This window comes from Dendrobates tinctorius, unplaced genomic scaffold, assembly GCF_039654945.1.
Source record: "Dendrobates tinctorius isolate UK_male_01 unplaced genomic scaffold, ASM3965494v1 ptg000434l, whole genome shotgun sequence".
Classification (NCBI taxonomy): Eukaryota; Metazoa; Chordata; class Amphibia; order Anura; family Dendrobatidae; genus Dendrobates; species Dendrobates tinctorius.
In genome coordinates this window covers 687,913-707,500 of record NW_027362097.1, presented here as the reverse complement: position 1 = coordinate 707,500, position 19,588 = coordinate 687,913, and the positions used below count along the sequence as shown (strand labels likewise).

General features: G+C 49.0%; 1 protein-coding gene across 1 annotated transcript in view; it reads left to right on the top strand.

Annotated features, from left to right (window-relative positions):
* The window catches only part of LRPPRC (leucine rich pentatricopeptide repeat containing), a 213,246-nt gene that overhangs the window by 174,200 nt on the left and 19,458 nt on the right, over positions 1-19,588 (top strand). The window contains exons 32-33 of the mRNA XM_073564219.1: positions 2,216-2,420; positions 13,483-13,607. Of these exons, the coding sequence (XP_073420320.1) occupies positions 2,216-2,420; positions 13,483-13,607 (330 nt within the window). The remainder of the gene's footprint in view (positions 1-2,215; positions 2,421-13,482; positions 13,608-19,588) is intronic.

Genomic DNA, 19,588 nt, shown 5'->3' with positions numbered 1-19,588 from the left:
GGCGTGCTCGGAGATTTATTTTTTGTCGCCTCAGCTGCAAGATTTACGGCTGCTCGATAGCTTGAATACATGTGGGGAATGCCTGTTTGTTAGGGATTTCCCTCATGTATTCAGGCTGTCTAGCAGCCGCAAATCATGCAGGTAAGACAATGAAAACGAGATCACCCGAGCAACGATTATACTTGCCCATCACTACATTAGATGTCAAAAATGACTATCAACATGGCTGCACTTCTGTTGTCACTTTTTTCATGAATGCCCACCGCTACCGAATAGGAAAAATGCCCAAATCTCTTTAAATAAGTGAAACATAATTACTAAACTTTGCTCTTTTTTTGTGTTTATGATCCGCACAAAAGAAAAATCTGCTGCCATTAGTGGAATGCTGGCAGTAAAAATAATGCATAAATTACGCTTGTTTTTTTATGCACTTTTTCCTGAATGGGTGAAAACCGCTGAAAGACCTGAAACCGCCACAAATCTGTAAGGAAGAAATACGCAGCGCGTGCATGAGATTTCAGAAATATCATTCACTGTGCAATTCATCATCTTTGTAGTAAATGACCGGCTGTAGGTAATCGCTGTAGGTGGGGTAAAATATGCAATGCATTTATTCATTGACTCGAGCCACCGTGATAATTGCGGTTTATTTTCAGCAAGGATTGGATCGTTTCAGTAAATCCACCCCATTACATTTTCAGTATCAAATGCTTCCTCGTTGGTTCAATATTCACTTGCTATCATTAAAGGCATTGTCCAGGTGTGAGATATTGTGGGGCGGGGGTCTGACACCCGGCCCCTTCATCACTTATATCAGCTCCTGCTGCGGCCTCATGTACACAATGTACGGAGCCTGAACATTACAGGTCCATCCACTGTGGCCGTTCTCTGATACTCTGGCTTAGCTACAATTAAAGGGTATGAAAGCTGAGCTGCAGTGCCATTGAATGGCCACTAAACGGCGCAGCGAGCGTTGCTCTCCCAGCTTTAACGGTTTACTGTTGGCCGCTATGACCAGGTGTTGGATCTCCACCTGTCTTATACAGACAGTCTTACCTTTAGGATAGATCATCACTGTTTACTATCTTAGTCCTGGACAACCCCTTTAAAGAGGACCTGTCATTTGCATTAAATATGTAATTTTATATTTATATTTTTTTGCCTGGTGTAATTACCACCGTAGCCCTGAATCTTGCCCTTTTTTAGTGCCTTTCTATTCTTGGGATATCAGCCCCTTTTTTCTTGTATGTAAATCTCATCTTGTTAACCAAGTGGGTGTGGTGCTCATGATGTTTTCCCTTGAAAAGAGTTGAGGATCTCACCCACTTGGCTTAAAAAAAACAAAACAAAACCCTAACATTTATTTACAGGCCATATCTCATTGATAGACAGGTGCAGGAACAAAAACAAAACAGCACCCGATTCTGGAGAACTGGGGCATTTACGCCCGATAGAGAAATGACCTAATTATATTAAGTGACCAGGTTTATTGCAGAATATTGAGTTTATTCCCAGGATCTTATTGCTTTTTAACTCAGCCGGAATGCCACCGAAGTCAGGAGCGAGCGGCCGGCATTTACCGGGAAAGTGGCCTGGTTAATGTATTTGCTTTTGATGCGAGAGCTGGCGGATAATGAAGTGTTCTCCTCCGATGGCAGCTTCCGCCGTCGCTATATCATTTCTGATCATTTTTGAAAGTGATAGCTGTTTATCATAACGCGGATCCATTATTTTGTGTTTTCACATAAATATGAACCGGCCATTAATACAATTTATCTGGCACCCAGATTGCCATTTGTGCTTTTTTTCCATTTCAAAGTGCGCCTCCAGCATCTGCCAGGAATACATTATTACCGGGCAAAAAGCTTCTTTCCATTGACATGGAGTGCATCGCTGCTTTTTGTGCTGTGACTTTGTCAAATGCTATCAGAAGCTCGGTGTGGGGGGGGGAGGTGGGGAATAGAAATGCCATATTGCCTCCTCAGCAGCTTGCCCCATGCTCTGCCAGTTCCATCATTACGTTCTAATCTCGAGCGCACACGACATTTTTCTGCAAGTCGCTAATATGACAAACAAGAGAGCACATTCTAATCACTCGTCCGCTTGTCTCTTCTGTTTTGCGGCCCTTGTGATCTGTGATTACTCCAGGATTTTTTTTTTATATATATTTTTTTATTTTTGTTTAATCTTTATGCCGTTCTTTCCCCTTCAATAGATGCACTAGTCACTCTGCAGACAATGCTGGAAAATGGCAGCAAGCCCATGCGTTCCTCATTAAGCAGACTCGTCAATGCTCTGGCGCTGAATGGAGACGTGCCAGGCCTTGAAAAGATAAAGGACTTAACTCAGCGCCATGAAATATCTGCTCAAGTGCTGCCAGAGAGTCTGAACACCTGTGTAGTTTTGGCCCATCTGAAAAAGTAAGTGCACCCGCATCGTGTCGGACCACGTGCCGCACCGCATTGTAAGAGATTTCGGTCCTTTATGCTCTTTTACTGTTGTGAATTTCTTTTTTTTTTTTTTTTTTTTTTTTAGTTTTATGAAAAAAAAAAAAAATCTGTATGTTAATAGAATACAGCCTGTGGTGGTCTTTGGTTGGTTAACAGGACCCTGTGTCACAGCTAATATGAAACTTCCTGTAGTCAAAATGGTTTACGGTGTCTCCTTGAAGAGAAAGTTGCCAAAATTGTGTCTAGCCATAAAAATATAATCTTGTCCTTTCTTAAAGGGAATCTGTCACCCTTCTTTTGATTATCAGCTGCTGACATTGACATCAGGGGCTTATCTACAGCATTCTGTATTGCTGTAGATAAGACCCCGATGTAACCTGAAAGATAAGAAAAACACGTTAGATTATACTCACCGGTCCGGCGCCTCCCATCTTCATACGATGCCGTCCTCTTCTTCCTGTAGTGGCTCTGGCACAGGCGCACTGCTCTGCCCTGTTGAGGGCAAAGCAGAGTCCTGCAGTGCGCAGGCGTCGGGAGAGGTCTGGCGCCTGCGCACTGCAGCATTCTGCTCTGCCCTCAATAGGAGCCACTACAGGAAGGAAAGAAGAGGACGGCATCGTATGAAGATGGGAGGCACCGGACTGGACCGTGACACCCATCGGACCGGACCGCCCCCTACTGTGAGTATAATATAACACGTTTTTCTTATCTTTCAGGTTACATCGGGGGCTTATCTATAGCATTACAGAATGCTGTAGATAAGCCCCTGATGTCAGTGCTGGCAGCTCATAGTCCAAAAAAAGGGTGACAGATTCCTTTTAAGAGGGTAAACGATTTACAAGGAAGCCACTAGGTGGCACTATACAGTGCTCGTCTACCTAGAGGAGGAGCTATTTTGCATACTTTTTCCCAAAGTGCATTGCTCTACTTGCTGGATCTCCATAACAAGAAAAGTGAGTTGCACAGATCCCTTAATCTGTCATTCAAGGAGGATCCTGAAATTGTACACTCGGGGAATATATTCATCCAGGAACAAAAATCTGCTATTCTTACTTGCTTTGGGTTTTGTTTTTTTGTCTAATAATGTATGGTTTTCCTTCCTTTAATAGAAACCGATCTCCTAATTTTTTCTGACAAATACCTGGCAGTATAGATTGATAGACCTGATAGACAAGGATACTTGTCAACCAATCGCTGTGACAATACTAAATGGACTCCTGTAATGGAGACCTGGCAGTAATTGAAAACATTCCCTTCTTGCCTTCCTTTAGCGATCATCTGTGTAGTTTGAGGTGTGTTTTTTTTTTTTTTGTTGTGTTTTTTTTTTTACAGATGTGACTTTAACCAAGGTTGGGTAGAAAAAGTAGAGCTTACATAAGGAAGATATTCGGAAATTAAATCGTGATGCAGAATGTGAACTACTTGATATCCGAGAGTGGAACGTTTACATCTATTCATATTAAAGGGGTTATTCGGCTTTAGATTGACTGCAGGCTTGTGAATCCTCTAGGCATGTAATCCGTGGGAACGACAAGCTCGTGACTGCAAGTTTGCAATTTGTGCACATGAGGTCACATGCTAACTAGACATGCGCAGCCTCGTGCAATTTAAGTGAATTGAGCAAAGCCAGACACGTCTAGTCTGAATGTATGCAGATCGCATACTTGCGGTAGTCACTAAGTGACTGCAGACTTGTACACTGAGCCAAAGTGATAGTCAGTATGGTATGCAGCTTCAAAATCGCTTGAGTCTTTAATAGTATTAATCTTCTAATATGGGCCAAAGGGATCTTTTGGAATGAAGTGCAATTGCAACCCCTGCACCTCCTACGTTACGCCCCTATCTATTTATCATGTGGTTTCCTTCCTTAGATCTGCAGACGACCTGGATACTAAATGGACTAGACATCTACCATACTTTATTTTACTTTTCTTGTATTCTCCTGTTATGTCAAGTTTTACAGGTTATGGGCCATTCATTGGCGTTGCTGTTCTCGGGCCATTGGGCGATCATTGATCGCATCTTTTACACTGTTAAGTACTGCCAACATTAATAAACCTACTTGAGGATTGAGAATGGCACTCAGGAAAATTCTTTCTGCACCTACTGCCAATAATAACTACGTGTAAAATTGAGCAAATGAGCGCTAATTGATTTTCTGGCAGATTATCCATCGATGTAAATGGGCCTTTAGAGGGAGTCAGTCACCCCTAATTCACATTTGTAACTAGCCACACAACCTTGTAGCAGATGGAGCAACAATTAAAAAAATATTTTTTACTCTGTCGCCTAATTGGGGGACACAGAACCTTGGGTGTTATGCTGCTGTCCACTAGGAGGCGACACTATGCATAATCTGAAAAAGATTAACTTTGGCTCCTCCTCTGCAGTATACACCCCTGGACGGCGTCAGCCTCTTCCAGTTTTTGCTTAGTGTCGCAAGGAGGCACACCTTTTTTCTTCCGTTTTTTTCCTTTTTTTCACGGAAATACAGATGAAGAAAAGTGGGTCTCCAGCGAGACTCCCGGCATGGCTCCCTCCTCGGTCCCCTATTAGGGGTACCCGGTTGAGGTCGAGGTGGTTTTTCCCCATGTCGCTCCCTCCCCAGTCCCTCGGGTCCTGGTTCGAGGTCGAGACCCCCCTCCTTCCCCAACCCCTTTAAGGGGTCTGGGTTGAGATTGAGGTGAGGATGAAGACCCCCTGACGGTGACAGACGCACCCCCCCTAATCCCCCGCAGGGGGTATTAGGTTGAGACGCCTCAGGTAGGGTCGGAGATCAGGCAGCATTTCGCAGCTTCCAGGGACCCCAGGCTGGCTGAGGGATCCTGTTGGGGCCGGGGGGAGGGTGCGTACTGGATGGCACAGCAGAGACAGGGTTTTTCTGCGTCCCTGTCTCCGCAACAGCAGCGGCTCCATAGCGCTTCAGGGGCACCCCATACAAAAACCGCTACCCCTGCTACCCCCACCGCTATCCAGTCGACCATTCTGGGGGGGTCTGGTACAAATCCGCCCCCCCGGACTACCGCGCCGCTCTGGAGCCCTCCTGGGCATCAGGCTTCAAATTTAGGCCGCGGCTTCGGCCTAGCTGAAGCCGCCGCCTTTTCCCTGCCCCCCGGCCCGCCCCCCGGATGACCAAAATGACACGCTGGAGTGTCATAGAAGGGGCGGATTGAGGCAGAAAGGGCGCGTTTTTACACAGCCCAGCGTGCCCTTTTCAGCTCTCCGCCCCCTCCTCCCTCTCCTCAGAGCCCCGGTGGCCATTTTTTCTGGATGAGATCCAGGAGAGGAGCATCACAGCGGTCTCCGGGGGGCACAGAACTTGGATCTGTCGGTGCTGGACCTAGGAGCATACCGGTGGGGTAAGCTCACAGCTGGGTTCTCATACTCAGCTGTGAATCTATACTTCCTATAAGGCTTTCTGTGGGTTCCCTCTGCGTAGCCACCCCTGTATGATCCCTTATAGCCAGCCTCTGTGCACTATGCCGGGCACAAGGAAGAGAACCAGGCAGGAATGTTTCTATGCATTCTGCACAGCCTGCAAAACCACGCTCCCTAGTGGCAGCACGTATCCGCACTGCCGGGACTGCATCCAGAACTCTGGGTCAGAACCCCAGGGAGTCCCTACTGACGCTTCAGTGTCACAGGCCACGCCGGAATGGGCAACTCAGATGTCTCAGTCTATGTCACAGTCCATAGACAACCTAACTGCTACATTACTGCAAGCTCTGCAGAGTTGGGCCACGGCTATGGACGGTACACAGCAAACGGATAGCTTGTCTCAGGAACATGCTGCTTCCGATTCTCACAGACGTAAGCGGACCCACAGGTCTCGATCACCTAAGTCGCACTATAGCACAAGGTCGTCCCCCTCTAGGGAGAGACAGCGTCATTCCAGGTCTCCTGGGCAGTCCCCTGCCACAGACAGTGCAATTTACCACAGGGATCCCCCACCACAGAAGACCCCCGCCCCAGGTCCCCCTCCAGGGATCACCTTAGCGAGGCACAGGATTCGGAGGGCATCTGTGACTCCGACTCAGATAATGAAACGGTCCCCCTAGCAATACAGCGCTAGTCGAGGACATAATTTCTGCCATTCATCGGGTGCTAAAAATTCCAGAGTCGCCCCCGGAAGTCCCAGAACATAGGATTTGCTTCGAAAGTGTTCAAAAACCACCTAAGGTCTTCCCTAATAACGATGAGTTTGAGAAAATACTTACCAAACAGTTTGCGCAGCCTGACAAAAAATTCGCTAATCGCAAATATTTGGAAGCGAAGTACCCCTTCCCACAGAAAGACACCAAACAATGGACAGATCCACCTGAAGTGGACCCTCCGGTTTCTAGGCTAGCAGCGCAGACTTTACTCTCTCTGCCGGATAGCTCAACCCTCATGGACGCAGCAGACCGGCAAGTAGAACGCATGGCTCGTTCTATTTTCGAAGCGGCAGGCGCCTCTCTGGGCCCTGCATTTGCTTCAGTTTGGGCATCCAAGGCCATCCTGGCTTGGGCCAAAAAACTACAGGAGGGTCTTCAGGCTTCAAATCCTGAACTCTCAGACCAAGCGGTCCAGATGGCAGTGGTAGCAGACTACATGATTCATGCAGCCCTGGATTCCGCCAGAGGTGTAGCGGGAATAGCATCTAACGCCATCACGATCCGACGCATCCTCTGGCTGCGAGAATGGAAAGCGGATGCGGCCTTAAAGAAGTCCCTCACGAGACTTCCGTATTTTACTGGAAGACTTTTCGGCGAAAAGTTGGACACCATGATAGCCAGTGCCACTGGGGGTAAGAGTACCTCTCTCCCTCAACTAAAACCGAAACGCACGTTTAAACGAAGAAACCAGACGCGATTCCGATCCTTTCGGAACTCCTCATGCTGGTCCTTTTCACGCCCAGTGCAAAACCGCAACCGTTCTCCACGCAGAGACAACCCACGGACGCAGCAGCGACCGGACAGGGCTTGGCAGTCGAAAGCAGGCCAAGCGAAACCCAAGGGAGGAAAACCTCAGAACTTCACTTCATCATGACTCGAGACCTCCGGAAGACACCCCACCAGTAGGCGGCCGACTTTTACTCTTTCAGCAAGTCTGGCTGCCTATTACAGAAGACAGGTGGGTCAGGGAAATAGTGTCTTCCGGATACAAGATAGAGTTCACTTCCGTTCCACCGAATCGGTTCTTCCTTTCTGTTCCTCCAACACCACCAGAAAAGGCTCGTGTTTTCCACCAAGCGGTTTCCTCTCTCCTTCAATCAGGAATTGTGGTGCCGGTTCCCGCGAACGAGAGATTCCGAGGATTCTACTCAAATTTGTTCGTAGTCCCCAAGAAAGGAGGCGGCGTCCGACCCATACTGGACCTAAAACAGCTCAACAATTACGTACGGGTCCGTCATTTCCGCATGTAGTCCCTCCGGTCCATCATTGCATCCGTGGAGCAGGGAGAATACCTCGCCTCCATAGACATACAGGATGCGTATCTCCACATACCAATTGCTCCCGCCCACCAAAGGTTTCTCAGGTTCGCGGTCAACCAAAACCACTACCAGTTTGTCGCCCTTCCGTTTGGACTCGCCACGGCTCCAAGAACGTTCACCAAAGTCATGGCGGCCACCATGGACGTCCTGCACTCAAGAGGCATCCTAGTCGTCCCGTACCTGGACGACCTCCTCGTCAAGTCTACCACTTTCAAAGACTGCGAGGTCAGTGTCTCAATCACTCTAGACACTGAGTCGCCTGGGATGGCTAGTCAACCTACAGAAATCGTCGACCATCCCAACTCGGACTCTAACATTCCTGGGAATGGTATTCGACACCGCCAGGGGCCTGGTGCTCCTTCCCAAGGACAAGACACTGGCCATCCGTCTGGGAGTTCGCACACGCCTTCGCAGTCCTCCTCGATCTCTCCGGTTTGCCATGAGAGTCCTCAGCCGGATGGCAGCAGCAATAGAGGCAGTGCCATTTGCCCAGTTTCACCTCAGGGTCCTTCAACTAGCCATACTCAGATCTTGGGACAGGAACCCCTTCTCCCTCGACAGGGAGTTCAGGTTGACGTCATCAACCTGGAGGTCCCTGCATTGGTGGCTCAAACCAACCTCGCTTACACGAGGGAAGCCATTCCTCTCAGGACAATGGAAGATCCTGACTACCGATGCAAGCCTGACAGGCTGGGGGGCGGTGCACCTACATCACAGGGCACAGGGCAAGTGGTCACCGAGGGAAGTGACATTGCCCATCAATGTTCTGGAAATCAGGGCCATTCTCTTGGCACTGAGAGCCTTTCATCACTTGCTTGCAGCCTCGCACATACGGATACAGTCGGACAATGCCACGGCTGTGGCATACGTGAACCACCAAGGCGGGACCCGCAGCGCCCAGGCGATGAGAGAAGTGGCTCATATCCTCCACTGGGCGGAAGACACAAGGTCGGTACTTTCTGCGGTACACATTCCGGGTGTAGAAAACTGGGAAGCCGACTTCCTAAGCAGGCAAGGAATGGACTCGGGGGAGTGGTCTCTCCATCCCGAGATTTTTTTACCAGATCTGTCAACGCTGGGGAAACCCGGATGTGGACCTAATGGCATCCCATCTCAATACCAAGGTTCCCAATTTCATGGCCAGGACACACGACCCGCGGTCGCTCGGAGCGGATGCCCTGGTCCAGGACTGGTCCCAGTTCCGACTCCGGTACATTTTTCCACCCCTCCCCCTAATCGCCAGGGTCGTGAGGAAGATCAAGCAAGAGGGAGTTCCGACCATCCTCATCGCACCAGACTGGCCCAGACGTACTTGGTACGCCGACATCGTCCAACTTACGGCAGACGCCCCCTGGCGTCTACCCGACCGTCACGACCTTCTGTCTCAAGGTCCGTTCTTCCACCAGAATTCAGGGGCTTTCAATTTGACGGCATGGCCCTTGAAACCTGGATTCTAACCCAGGCAGGTTTTTCACCGGCAGTCATTACAACTATGATCAGGGCAAGGAAGCCTGCCTCCGCCAAGCTCTATTATCGTACCTGGAGAGCTTTCTTTTCTTGGTGCGAATCTCATGGAAAAGTCCCACTCACTTATTCCCTCCCGAAGGTACTAGGTTTTCTTCAATCGGGCCTAGATGCCAAGCTATCCTTAAGTTCGCTTAAGACTCAGGTGTCGGCGCTTTCAGTCCTTTTTCAAAAGCGCATTGCTATTAAACCGCAAGTAAGGACTTTCATCCAGGGAGTTTCCCGATTGGTTCCTCCCTACAAACGTCCGCTGGATACGTGGGACCTCAATCTGGTCCTGACAGCATTGCAAGCTCCACCCTTCGAACCTCTTAGAGGAGTTCCACTCTCCATTCTGTCTCAGAAAGTGTTTTTTTCTAGTGGCGATCACCTCGTTACGCAGAGTGTCGGGATTGTCAGCACTTTCCTGCAGACGGCCTTTCCTAGCCTTTCACCAGGACAAGGTGGTTCTCCGCACGGTACCATCCTTCCTTCCGAAGGTTGTGTCCAACTTTCACCTTAATGAAGAGATTTCACTGCCTTCCCTTTGCCCGGTTCCGGTTCATAGAGTGGAGAAGGCTCTGCATACGCTTGACCTCGTCAGAGCATTGCGAATTTACGTGTCCAGGACTGCACCTTTCCGGAAATCTGATTCCCTCTTCATTCTTCCTGAAGGTAGTCGCAAGGGGTTGCCGGCTTCCAAGGCTACCCTTGCCAGGTGGATCAGGTCCACCATACATGAGGCCTACCGACTTAACAGTTCCCCTCTTCCGGCCGGTATCACGGCACACTCTACACGGGCAGTAGGGGCCTCCTGGGCCATTCGGCATCAGGCTTCGGCACAACAAGTGTGCAAGGCAGCCACTTGGACTAGCCTACACACGTTTACGAAACACTACAGTGTTCATACCCAGTCCTCAGCGGATGAGAGCCTGGGTAGACTGGTTCTGCAGGCGGCAGTACCCCAAGTCTAGGGGACTGTCAGTACAATATTCGTCCACTGCTTCCCACCCAGGGACTGCTTTGGGACGTCCCAAGGTTCTGTGTCCCCCAATTAGGCGACAGAGTAAAGGAGATTTTTGTGTACTCACCGTAAAATCTCTTTCTCTTAGCCTTTAATTGGGGGACACAGCTCCCACCCTGTTGCCCTTACGGGCCGTTGTTTCCTGTTGAGTTCTCATATTGTTCTTTGAGCTCGTACATAGTAGCCTTCTTACAGGCATGGTTATGTTATTTGGTTACGTTCCTCCTTATGCTTTGGCACAAAACTGGAGAAGGCTGACGCCGTCCAGGGGTGTATACTGCAGAGGAGGAGCCAAAGTTAATCTTTTTCAGATTATGCATAGTGTCGCCTCCTAGTGGACAGCAGCATAACACCCAAGGTTCTGTGTCCCCCAATTAAAGGCTAAGAGAAAGAGATTTTACGGTGAGTACACAAAAATCTCCTTTTTTTCTTTAAATTTGTTTCTTGCCCCACAAAAACTATTTTTTTGTAATCTGCAGATGAATGCACACCATGCACCATTTGTATAATTTAATATCTTTATGCACTGGTCCACCCACTTTTTAAAATGACTGCCATTTGAACGTTGATCGACAGCACTATGAGAGAGTAAATCTTTATGTGATCACTATTCCTGTGCAGGATAGAGTACACATCACTCCTCTGTTCTGACATTGCTCCTTTCCTCTGTTATCAGTTCAGTCCTGGACAGAGCACACAAATCACACTCTCGTTGCTTCTGACAGTGCTAGTCTCCTCTACTATCAGTTCAGTCCTGTAGAGAGCACACATCACTCTCTCCTCTCTTCTGACATTGCTAGTCTCCTCTGCTATCAATTCAGTCCTGAACAGTGCACACAAATCACTCTCCTCGCTTCTGACAGTGCTAGTCACCTCTGCTATTAAATTCAGTCCTGTAGAGCGCACACATCACTCTTTCCTCGCTTCTGACATTGCTAGTCTCTATCAATTCAGTCCTCTAGAGAGCACATATCACTCTCCTTGCTTCTGACATTACTAGTCTCCTCTATCAATTCAGTCCTGTAGAGAACACACATCACTCTCTCCTCGCTTCTGACATTGCTAGTCTCCTGTGCTATCAATTCTGTCCTGTAGAGTGCACACATCACTCTCTCCTCACTTCTGACATTGTTAGTCTCCTGTGCTATCAATTCTGTCCTGTAGAGAGCACACAAATCATTCTCTCCTCACTTCTGACATTGTTCATCTCCTATATCACTTTAGTGCTGTAAAGAGCACACAAATCACTCTTGCTTCGCAGCTGACATCACTACACATCTATACCCGAACAATGAGATAAGCCAGGCCACATGTTGCTCATCCTACTGTGAGTATTCTGCATTACATAAAGGTGCTACCATGCCCTTCAGAGTCTCCTGACTTGTCTCCCATCAAGCACATCTGAGACGTAATTGGTCGGCATTTGAAAAGGCAGCTGCCAGCATTGGATCTTGATGATTTGCCCAATTGCATTGGCAGAATATGCCTCACACAACCATTAATAACATTACCGATAGCAGCTAAGGCTATAAGTGCGGGGATTTCTGTATGTGGCGCTCATACTCTACTTGAATAAAATTGAGATGTTTTGAGAATTTTGTTTCCTTTTTCTCATAATTTGCGGATCATTTCCCAGTCTATCCATCCTGTGATCTCCATAGCTCCATGACTTTACCTTGTTGACGTTGCAGTTTCAATGTTGCCTTTGTCGTAATTAGGTTTATAACACGCCCTAAGCTCTTCCCTTAGATGAGTTGCAAGCAAAGGGTTACTGAGCAGTAATTCTGTAATTTGAAATAACTCCTTTTCTTTCTCGGTGCGGTGCCCATTACTTAAATCGAGTAGTAATAATATATAACATTAAATTAAAAGCCACAAGGTAATCTTAAAAGTTCTTGCAATAAGTACAGGAACGCCACGACGAGTTACAGCACCGGCTGCATTTGCTAGGTGCAGAATCACTTGATTTTTCTCAAACCATTCTTGCATGGCTTCATCATATGAGCAGGTAGAGCGGCTGAGAGCAGAACCGAGCCGCTGCCAAATGGAGTTGTCGTCCCACGTTATGCAGACGGCACGCTTGCACGCATATATATATATATACACACCCCCCCCTGTTGTAAACATATTAAATTATTAGCCCACTCCTCGCAGGATAAAATGGAAAGCGCCGAAGTGCCACAGACAAATTATATTTATTATCAGTTCTTGAATGAAGCCGGACAGTCGTGCAGGAAAGTGCTGCCGCTAAATATTTTATCCAATATTACCAGAAATGTAGATGAAGTTTTCATACATTATTTATTGAGTATTGAACATTAATGTTTCCCTTTTTTTTTTTTGCATCTAGTGTTTTAACCTTAGTTAGCGAGTCAGTTTTACTCAGGGGGAAAGGCAATGTTGGGGTCTTGCTCCACTAACCACATTCTGACCCATCGTTTCTTAAAGGAGCCGTCCAGAATTAGAAAAATAAAGAGATTTATAGCGCCCTTGCCGGCTCATTGGCTGTTTTCGGAATTGCAGTTTGCCTATGTTGTAGTGTCCTCTATCACTTTTCACTTTCCAGTTATTGCCGCCACTGATATTACATCCGTTAGGCGCTTGAAAGGTACTGTACACCTGGCCTAATAATTAGGATAGGCCATGATGCCTGTCAGTAGCGCCTCCTACCTACCCCATGTGGAAATGCATCATGATCCTGCTGCCGAAAATGGTGCTTGACTGCAATACCAGTCACAACTCACTTATAGATGTGGGGTAAAAAAAAGCAGACTTCCAATTTGGCACAAGTAGACCTCTAAAACTAAATAGAATTACAAAAAAATGGGACTTGTTAATATACTTGTTAATATATGGACAAATCAAGGGACATTGCAGCCACACTCCATTTTTGGGGGATATGGCCATTTTCCATGAAGTTTGGCAAGAGTATCGCATATCCCATGTCCCAAAATATCTTGATCATTGATGATTTACGTAAAAACATTTCACGGTCTTGTATGAATTTTGTGTTTTATTTTGTTTGTTTTTAGTGGAAACTATGAAGAAGGGATCTCAATGATGGAGTCTATGTGCATCAATGAGCCTAAAAAGACACACTCGTCATTCTTGATCAGCCAGTTACTGAGGAACAACATGGAAGAGGCCCTGGAAAAATGTATGTATGCGTTTTGTATAGGGGTAGTAAGACTAGTTATAGTTCATGTTTTGCTTATATTTTGTTATACGTGCGTCTAAAGTTCAGTGCTCCTTGTAGGAGGAAGCTTTACATATTAGATGTAGGTGGTTTCCATGCTTTAAAGGGAATCTGTCATGATGTATGAGCAGAGACTCTGATTCCATCGTTGTATCACATACTGGCATACTGGGCTTCTTGCTGTTATTTTGATAAAATCACTTTATCGCTTCATTGGGGGACACAGGAACCATGGGTGTATGCTGCTGACACTATGCACATAAATTTAGCTCCTCCTCTGCAGTGTACACCCCACCGACTGGCACTAAGTTTCAGTTTTAGCTTAGTGTCAGAAGGAGGTGGACTCAGGTCTTTTATTAGACCCATTTCTACCTCAATGTGCGTCATTCCTTTTCAGGTACTAGGAGGGATACAGTGTGAAAGGTCACTACTGTAAACCAACGCAGAGACTGAGTACGGCATGTACTGCCACCCCGTATCCTCATAGGTCTAGTCGGCAGGACCCATACCACTAGCACAGAAGTATGCTTAGGTGATCTGGATCTGGTCCTGCCCCATCGTCTCCCACCCACCAGAGCCTGTTGGAGGAGACGTTAATGTCCTGCAACAGGCCTTTCCGGACGTCTAACATCACCGGGATGGAGAGGTACCTCTTCCCTCTTTTCCCTAGGTTCCTTCAGGACTAGTTCTTCATAAAGAAAAGGTCAGAGGAAGAAGGTAAGTATTGTCTCAACCCTATTTTAGGGTTTTAAGGGGACCCCTTTTCAGCTCTAGCTACTTCCCCAGATTATTCAATGGACCGGTGCAGCCTCCCACGGTTCCCGCTCCCCTTCCGGCACCAGGCTACCTTTTTGGACGGATCCAGAGGATAGCTCCGTTTTTTTAGGGCCTCCGCACCGCCCCCTCCCCTCAGTAGGCGGTCTCCAGGTGTTAATCTAGGCCCTGGCTTCTATTCCGGCCTAGTTTCCTCCTTGGCTCAGGCCCCCGTCTTCTCAGTCTCCCCTCCTTTTCCGCCTCCTTAACTCGGAGGCTAGCTCCGCCCACTCCACCAGACCTCATCGGAAAAGCGGCGCAGGGAAAGTATCGATCGCCGCCATCTTTTTGCTCCCAGACCTGGCGGTTAGCTCCGTCCCTTTTCCGGCTTTAGAGAGCGGGCTTTTCTCAGCGCACTCACTTGCCTGCAATGCGCAATTTCATACACGGACCTCTGGCATCTAACCTGCGGTCGCCATTTTCCGGTATGTGGTCCCGTCGATGGGTTCTCCCTATAGGACCTGCTCTTCTTCAGTAGCCTCTACAGCCTGGAAGCAGTCTTCTGGACAGGATACTGTGAGTAGCTCTGCTCTGCAGACTGACACACTCCCCTGCATCTCTCGCTGTCTTTTAACCTTCTGGCATCAGTTAGTGGGTCTGCTCATTATGCCTAAGCACAAAGGAGAGCCTTCTAGTCCTCCGGCTTCCTCTTCCTCTTCTTCCTCTACTCTGGTCAGATACTTTGCGTTCTCTTCTTGCAAAAGCAGACTCCTTTCAGGTCAGTCATTCCTCTCCCCTCTGTCAGGACTGCAGCAATTCCACTGTGCCCACTACCCGGGAATCCCTTCTCACCCGAGGCGAGACTGAGACCCCTTTGCCAGGGTGGGCTTCTTCTCTGTCTATGGTGGACTTCACCAGGGTCTCGCAGACCCTGGTGTCCTTACTTGACAAATTGCTCCTTCCTGCCCCCCGCAGTCACCAGTGGGTCACAGGATTCTCCGTACGGTCCTTCCAACACAGGCCGTAGGAGACCCAAATAGGAGCGCACCGTTCTAGGTCCTCTTCCCGCTCCATCTCACCATCCGGTCATTCATGGCAAGATCCCTCTCCCAAATCAGGCAAGGCATCTTCGGACGCGCTTTCAGAAGAGGAGTCGGACCTAGATTCAGAGCGCAGGCCTCCAACATGAGAAATATGGTCCAGAGCCTTATTGTCGCGGTCAACCAGACTTGAGATACCTCTACGGAACCTGCAGATGAGGTGGTTTCGTTTAGACGGTCAAAACCACCTTCCAAGATCTTTGCCCCACACAGTCAGTTTGTGGAGATATTCAATAGGGAATGGGAGAACCATACCAGACACTTTCAAAGAGGGAAGCGCCTCTGCATCCTATATCCCTTCTCTCCTTAGCTCACCGCTAACTGGACGACTTCCCCGGCTGTGGACCCGCCAGTTTCCAGACTGTCAACCAACACCGTCTTCCCGCTTTCTAATGCTGCATTCCTCAAAGACTCCAATGATAGGATGATAGAATCGCTAGCAAAGTCAGGCTTTGAAGCGGTTGCTTCTACTTTATGCCTGGCCTTTGCTTCTATCTAGGTCTCAAAGGCCATAATGAGATGGGCCAAACAACTTCGTAAGGGCATCATTGCGGGAGCTCCTCCGAGGGAGCTAACTGGCCTTGCGGACCAGATTTCTTATGCAGGGGAATATCTGCCTCTCTGGATGCTGCGTCCTGCGCTGTTCAGGCGTCCAGCAATATAGTGGCCATCCGGAGGAATATTTGGCTCACAGTATGGCAGGCAGACCTATTGTCAAAGAAGTTGCTTAACAGCCTCCCCTTCCAGGGAGACTATTTGGCCCCATGTTGGACCAGATTAATAGAGAGACCACGGGAGGCACGAGCTCTCTTCTCCCCCCAGTACACACCTCGCCGGCTTTCTCGGAAGCGGCAATTCCACCCCTTTTAGCCCTTTCGCAGTTTCGCGACTACTGAGGATTCTTTCGGTCAGCGCAGGCCGCAGACCTGCCAGGTCAGAAAAAAGGCTTCCTCAAGCCCACTCTTTCCTGGCGTCCTCAAAGCTCCCATGGTAGGTCTACCAGTCCCAGACCTGGCACATCTTCCTCGGCATGACTCGTGTCTAGGCGGTCATCTCTTGTTTTTCAGGGACGTCTGGCTCGCCTCGGTGGAGGACGCATGGGTCAGGGATACTCAGGATGCAAAATAGCGTTCGCTTCACGTCCCCGAGATCATTTCTTCGAATCCCGTCCTCCAAAAGATCCTGCTCTGGATCCGGTTTCTTTGCGTCCATCGCCTCCTTTCTCAGTTCGGGGGTCATCGTTCCCGTCACAGAACAAGAACACTTCACAGGTTTCTATTCAAACCTGTTTGTAGTACTAAAGAAAGGACGGCGCAGTTCGGCCCATTCCTGATATGAAGTCACTGAACAAAAGAGTCCGCCTGCGACATTTCAGGATGGAGTCCCTCCGCTCAGTAATTGCGTCCATGGAGGCTCAGGAATTCCTGTGCTCCATAGGCATTCAAGATTCCTACCTCCTTGTTCCGATTTTTCCAGCTCGCCAGAGGTTCCTGCGTTTCACGGTACAGGGGAACCATTTCCAGATTGTCGCCCTGCCGTTCGGACTTGCAACCGCTCCCAGTGTCTTCACAAAGATCATGGCAGCTTTAATGGCCATCTTGAGGATCAGGGGCCTAGTGCTCATCCCATACCTCGACGTCATCCTCATCGAGGCTCCGTCTCTCTCTCAGGCCCAGGAAAGCCTGACCATAATCCTCGACTCCCTGGCCCGGTTCGAGTGGCTAGTCAACAGGAAAAAGTCCTGTCTTTTCTGACTCCGCACCTTGTCTTCCTAGGGATGATGTTCGACACCCGACAGGTGAGTGTTTTTCTCCCCGAAGACGAGAGCAATCCACCAGCAGGGAGTTCGCTCTCTTCAGGGCCTTCCGGTTCTTTCCTTCCTTTCAGCAGTGAAGGTACTGGGTAGAATGGTGGTTGCCTCGGAAGCAATTCAATTTGCGCAATGCCACTTGAGACGTCTTCAGCGGGCCATCCTTTCACAGTGGGACAGGTCTGTCCTGTCGCTGGATCGTCCGCTTCGTCTCTCTTCCCGAGTCAAGCGGTCTCTGGACTGTTGGCTGTCATCCCATCTCATCCCCCAGGGCTGGTCCTTCCTGTCCATTGGCAGGTAGCGACAACTGACGTCAGCCTTCTCGGCTGGGGGCAGTTTTTTGCCATCTGACGGTTCAAGGGCGTTAGTCAGCACAGGAGTCCTCTCTACCGATCAACATCCTTGAGATAAGGACTATCTTTCTGTCCCTCCGTCACTGGGAAAGGCTTCTCAGGGGTCTGCCAGTCAGAATTCAGATGGACAATGCCACCGCAGTGGCATACGTCAATTACCAGGGACGGCCCCGGAGTCCCCTGGCGATGGCCGAGGTATCCAGGATCCTCCTCTGGGCGGAGGCGACTGTTCCGGCAATATCCGCAGTGCATATTCCCAGCGTGGACAACTGGGCCGCCGATTTTTCTCAGCTGCGAGAGTCTCACGGCATGAGAGTGGTCCCTGCATCAGGACGTCTTCCATCAGTTTTGCCTTTGATGGGGAACTCCGGATGTGGACCTCATGGCGTCCCGGCTGAACAGGAAGGTTCCACGGTTCGTCTCCAGGTCCCGCAATCCCCTCGCAGTGGGCGCAGATGCTCTGGCCTTTCCCTAGTCGCAATTCGTGCTTCCCTATCTGTTTCCTCCCCTTCCGCTTCTTCCCAGGCTGTTAAGATCAAAGCGGAGGGTGTGCCAGTCATTCTGATCGCACCAGATTGGCCCAGAAGGTCTTGGTTCGCAGAGATCATCAATCTTCTGGCGGACACCTCTTGGAGGCTCCTAGACACTCCAGATCTTCTGTCACAAGGTCCGATTTGCCACCAGAGTTCTCATTCGCTCAATTTGACGGCGTAACTGTTGAAACCGCAATTCTAAGAGCGTCCGGTTTTTCTGATCGGGTGATACGCACCATGATCCAGGCTAGGAAGCCGTCGTCTTCCAGGGTCTATTATCGGACCTGGAAAGCCTATTTCCGCTGCTGTGAGTCCAATGACATTCCGCCAATGACTTTGTTGCTTCCTTCCATTTTGATCTTTCTCCTAGCGGGACTTGATGTTGGTCTTGCCCTTAGTTCTCTAAAGGGGCAGGTATCAGCCCTCTCCATTCTCTTTCAGAAGTCCGTAGCCTCCTGTTCTCAAGTCAGAATGCATGCAGCTCCCCCATACCAGAGTCCCATGGACCCCTGGGACCTCAGTCTTGTTCTGGAGGTCATGAGGGTTTCTCCCTTTGAACCTCTCAGAGAGGTCTCCCTGTCCGTCCTGTCCTGGAAGGTGGCATTTCTTGTGGCTTTCACCTCCATTAGATGTGTCTCAGAGTTGGCAGCCCTTTCCTGTCACCCCCCCCTTCTTGCTTCTTCACCAGAATAAAATGGTGCTGCTGCCTCCGCCTTCTTTCCTTCCCAAGGTGGTATTCACTTGAACTAGGATATTGTCCTCCCTTCCTTCTGTCCTGCTCCGACTCATTCTCTGGAGCGTTCATTGAACAGGCTAGACCTGGTCAGGGCAGTGAGGATCTATTTGTCTAGGACCGCCTCCTTTAGCAAGACAGATCTCCTATTCGTCATTCCAGATGGTGCGTGAAGAGGCCTGCCGGCCTCTAAGGCTACGATTGCTCGCTGGATCAGAACTGCAATTTTGGAGGCTTACCGGATTAAGAACAGAGTGCCCTCCCCCTAGGATTAAGGCTCGCTCTACCCAGGAAGTGGGCGCCTCCTGGGCAGTACACCATGGGGAATCCGCCTTACAGCTTTGCAAAGCGGCAACCTGGCTTTCCATCCACACATTTGGCAAATTTAACAAGGTCCATACCTGCGCTTCGGCAGATGCCAGCCTAGGCAGAAGGATCTTGCAGGCGGCAGTGGTGAGTTCTCGGACCTGAATGGAGTTTTTCTGCTGTTTCTCTCCCCAGGGACTGCTTTGGGATGTCTTATGGTTCCTGTGTCCCCCAATGAAGCGATAGAGAAAACAGGATTTTTGGTTGCTTACCATAAAATCTGTTTCTTGGAGCCTTCATTGGGGGACACAGCACCCTCCCATGTTTTACAACTCCTGTTCTTTCTTCTGTGTG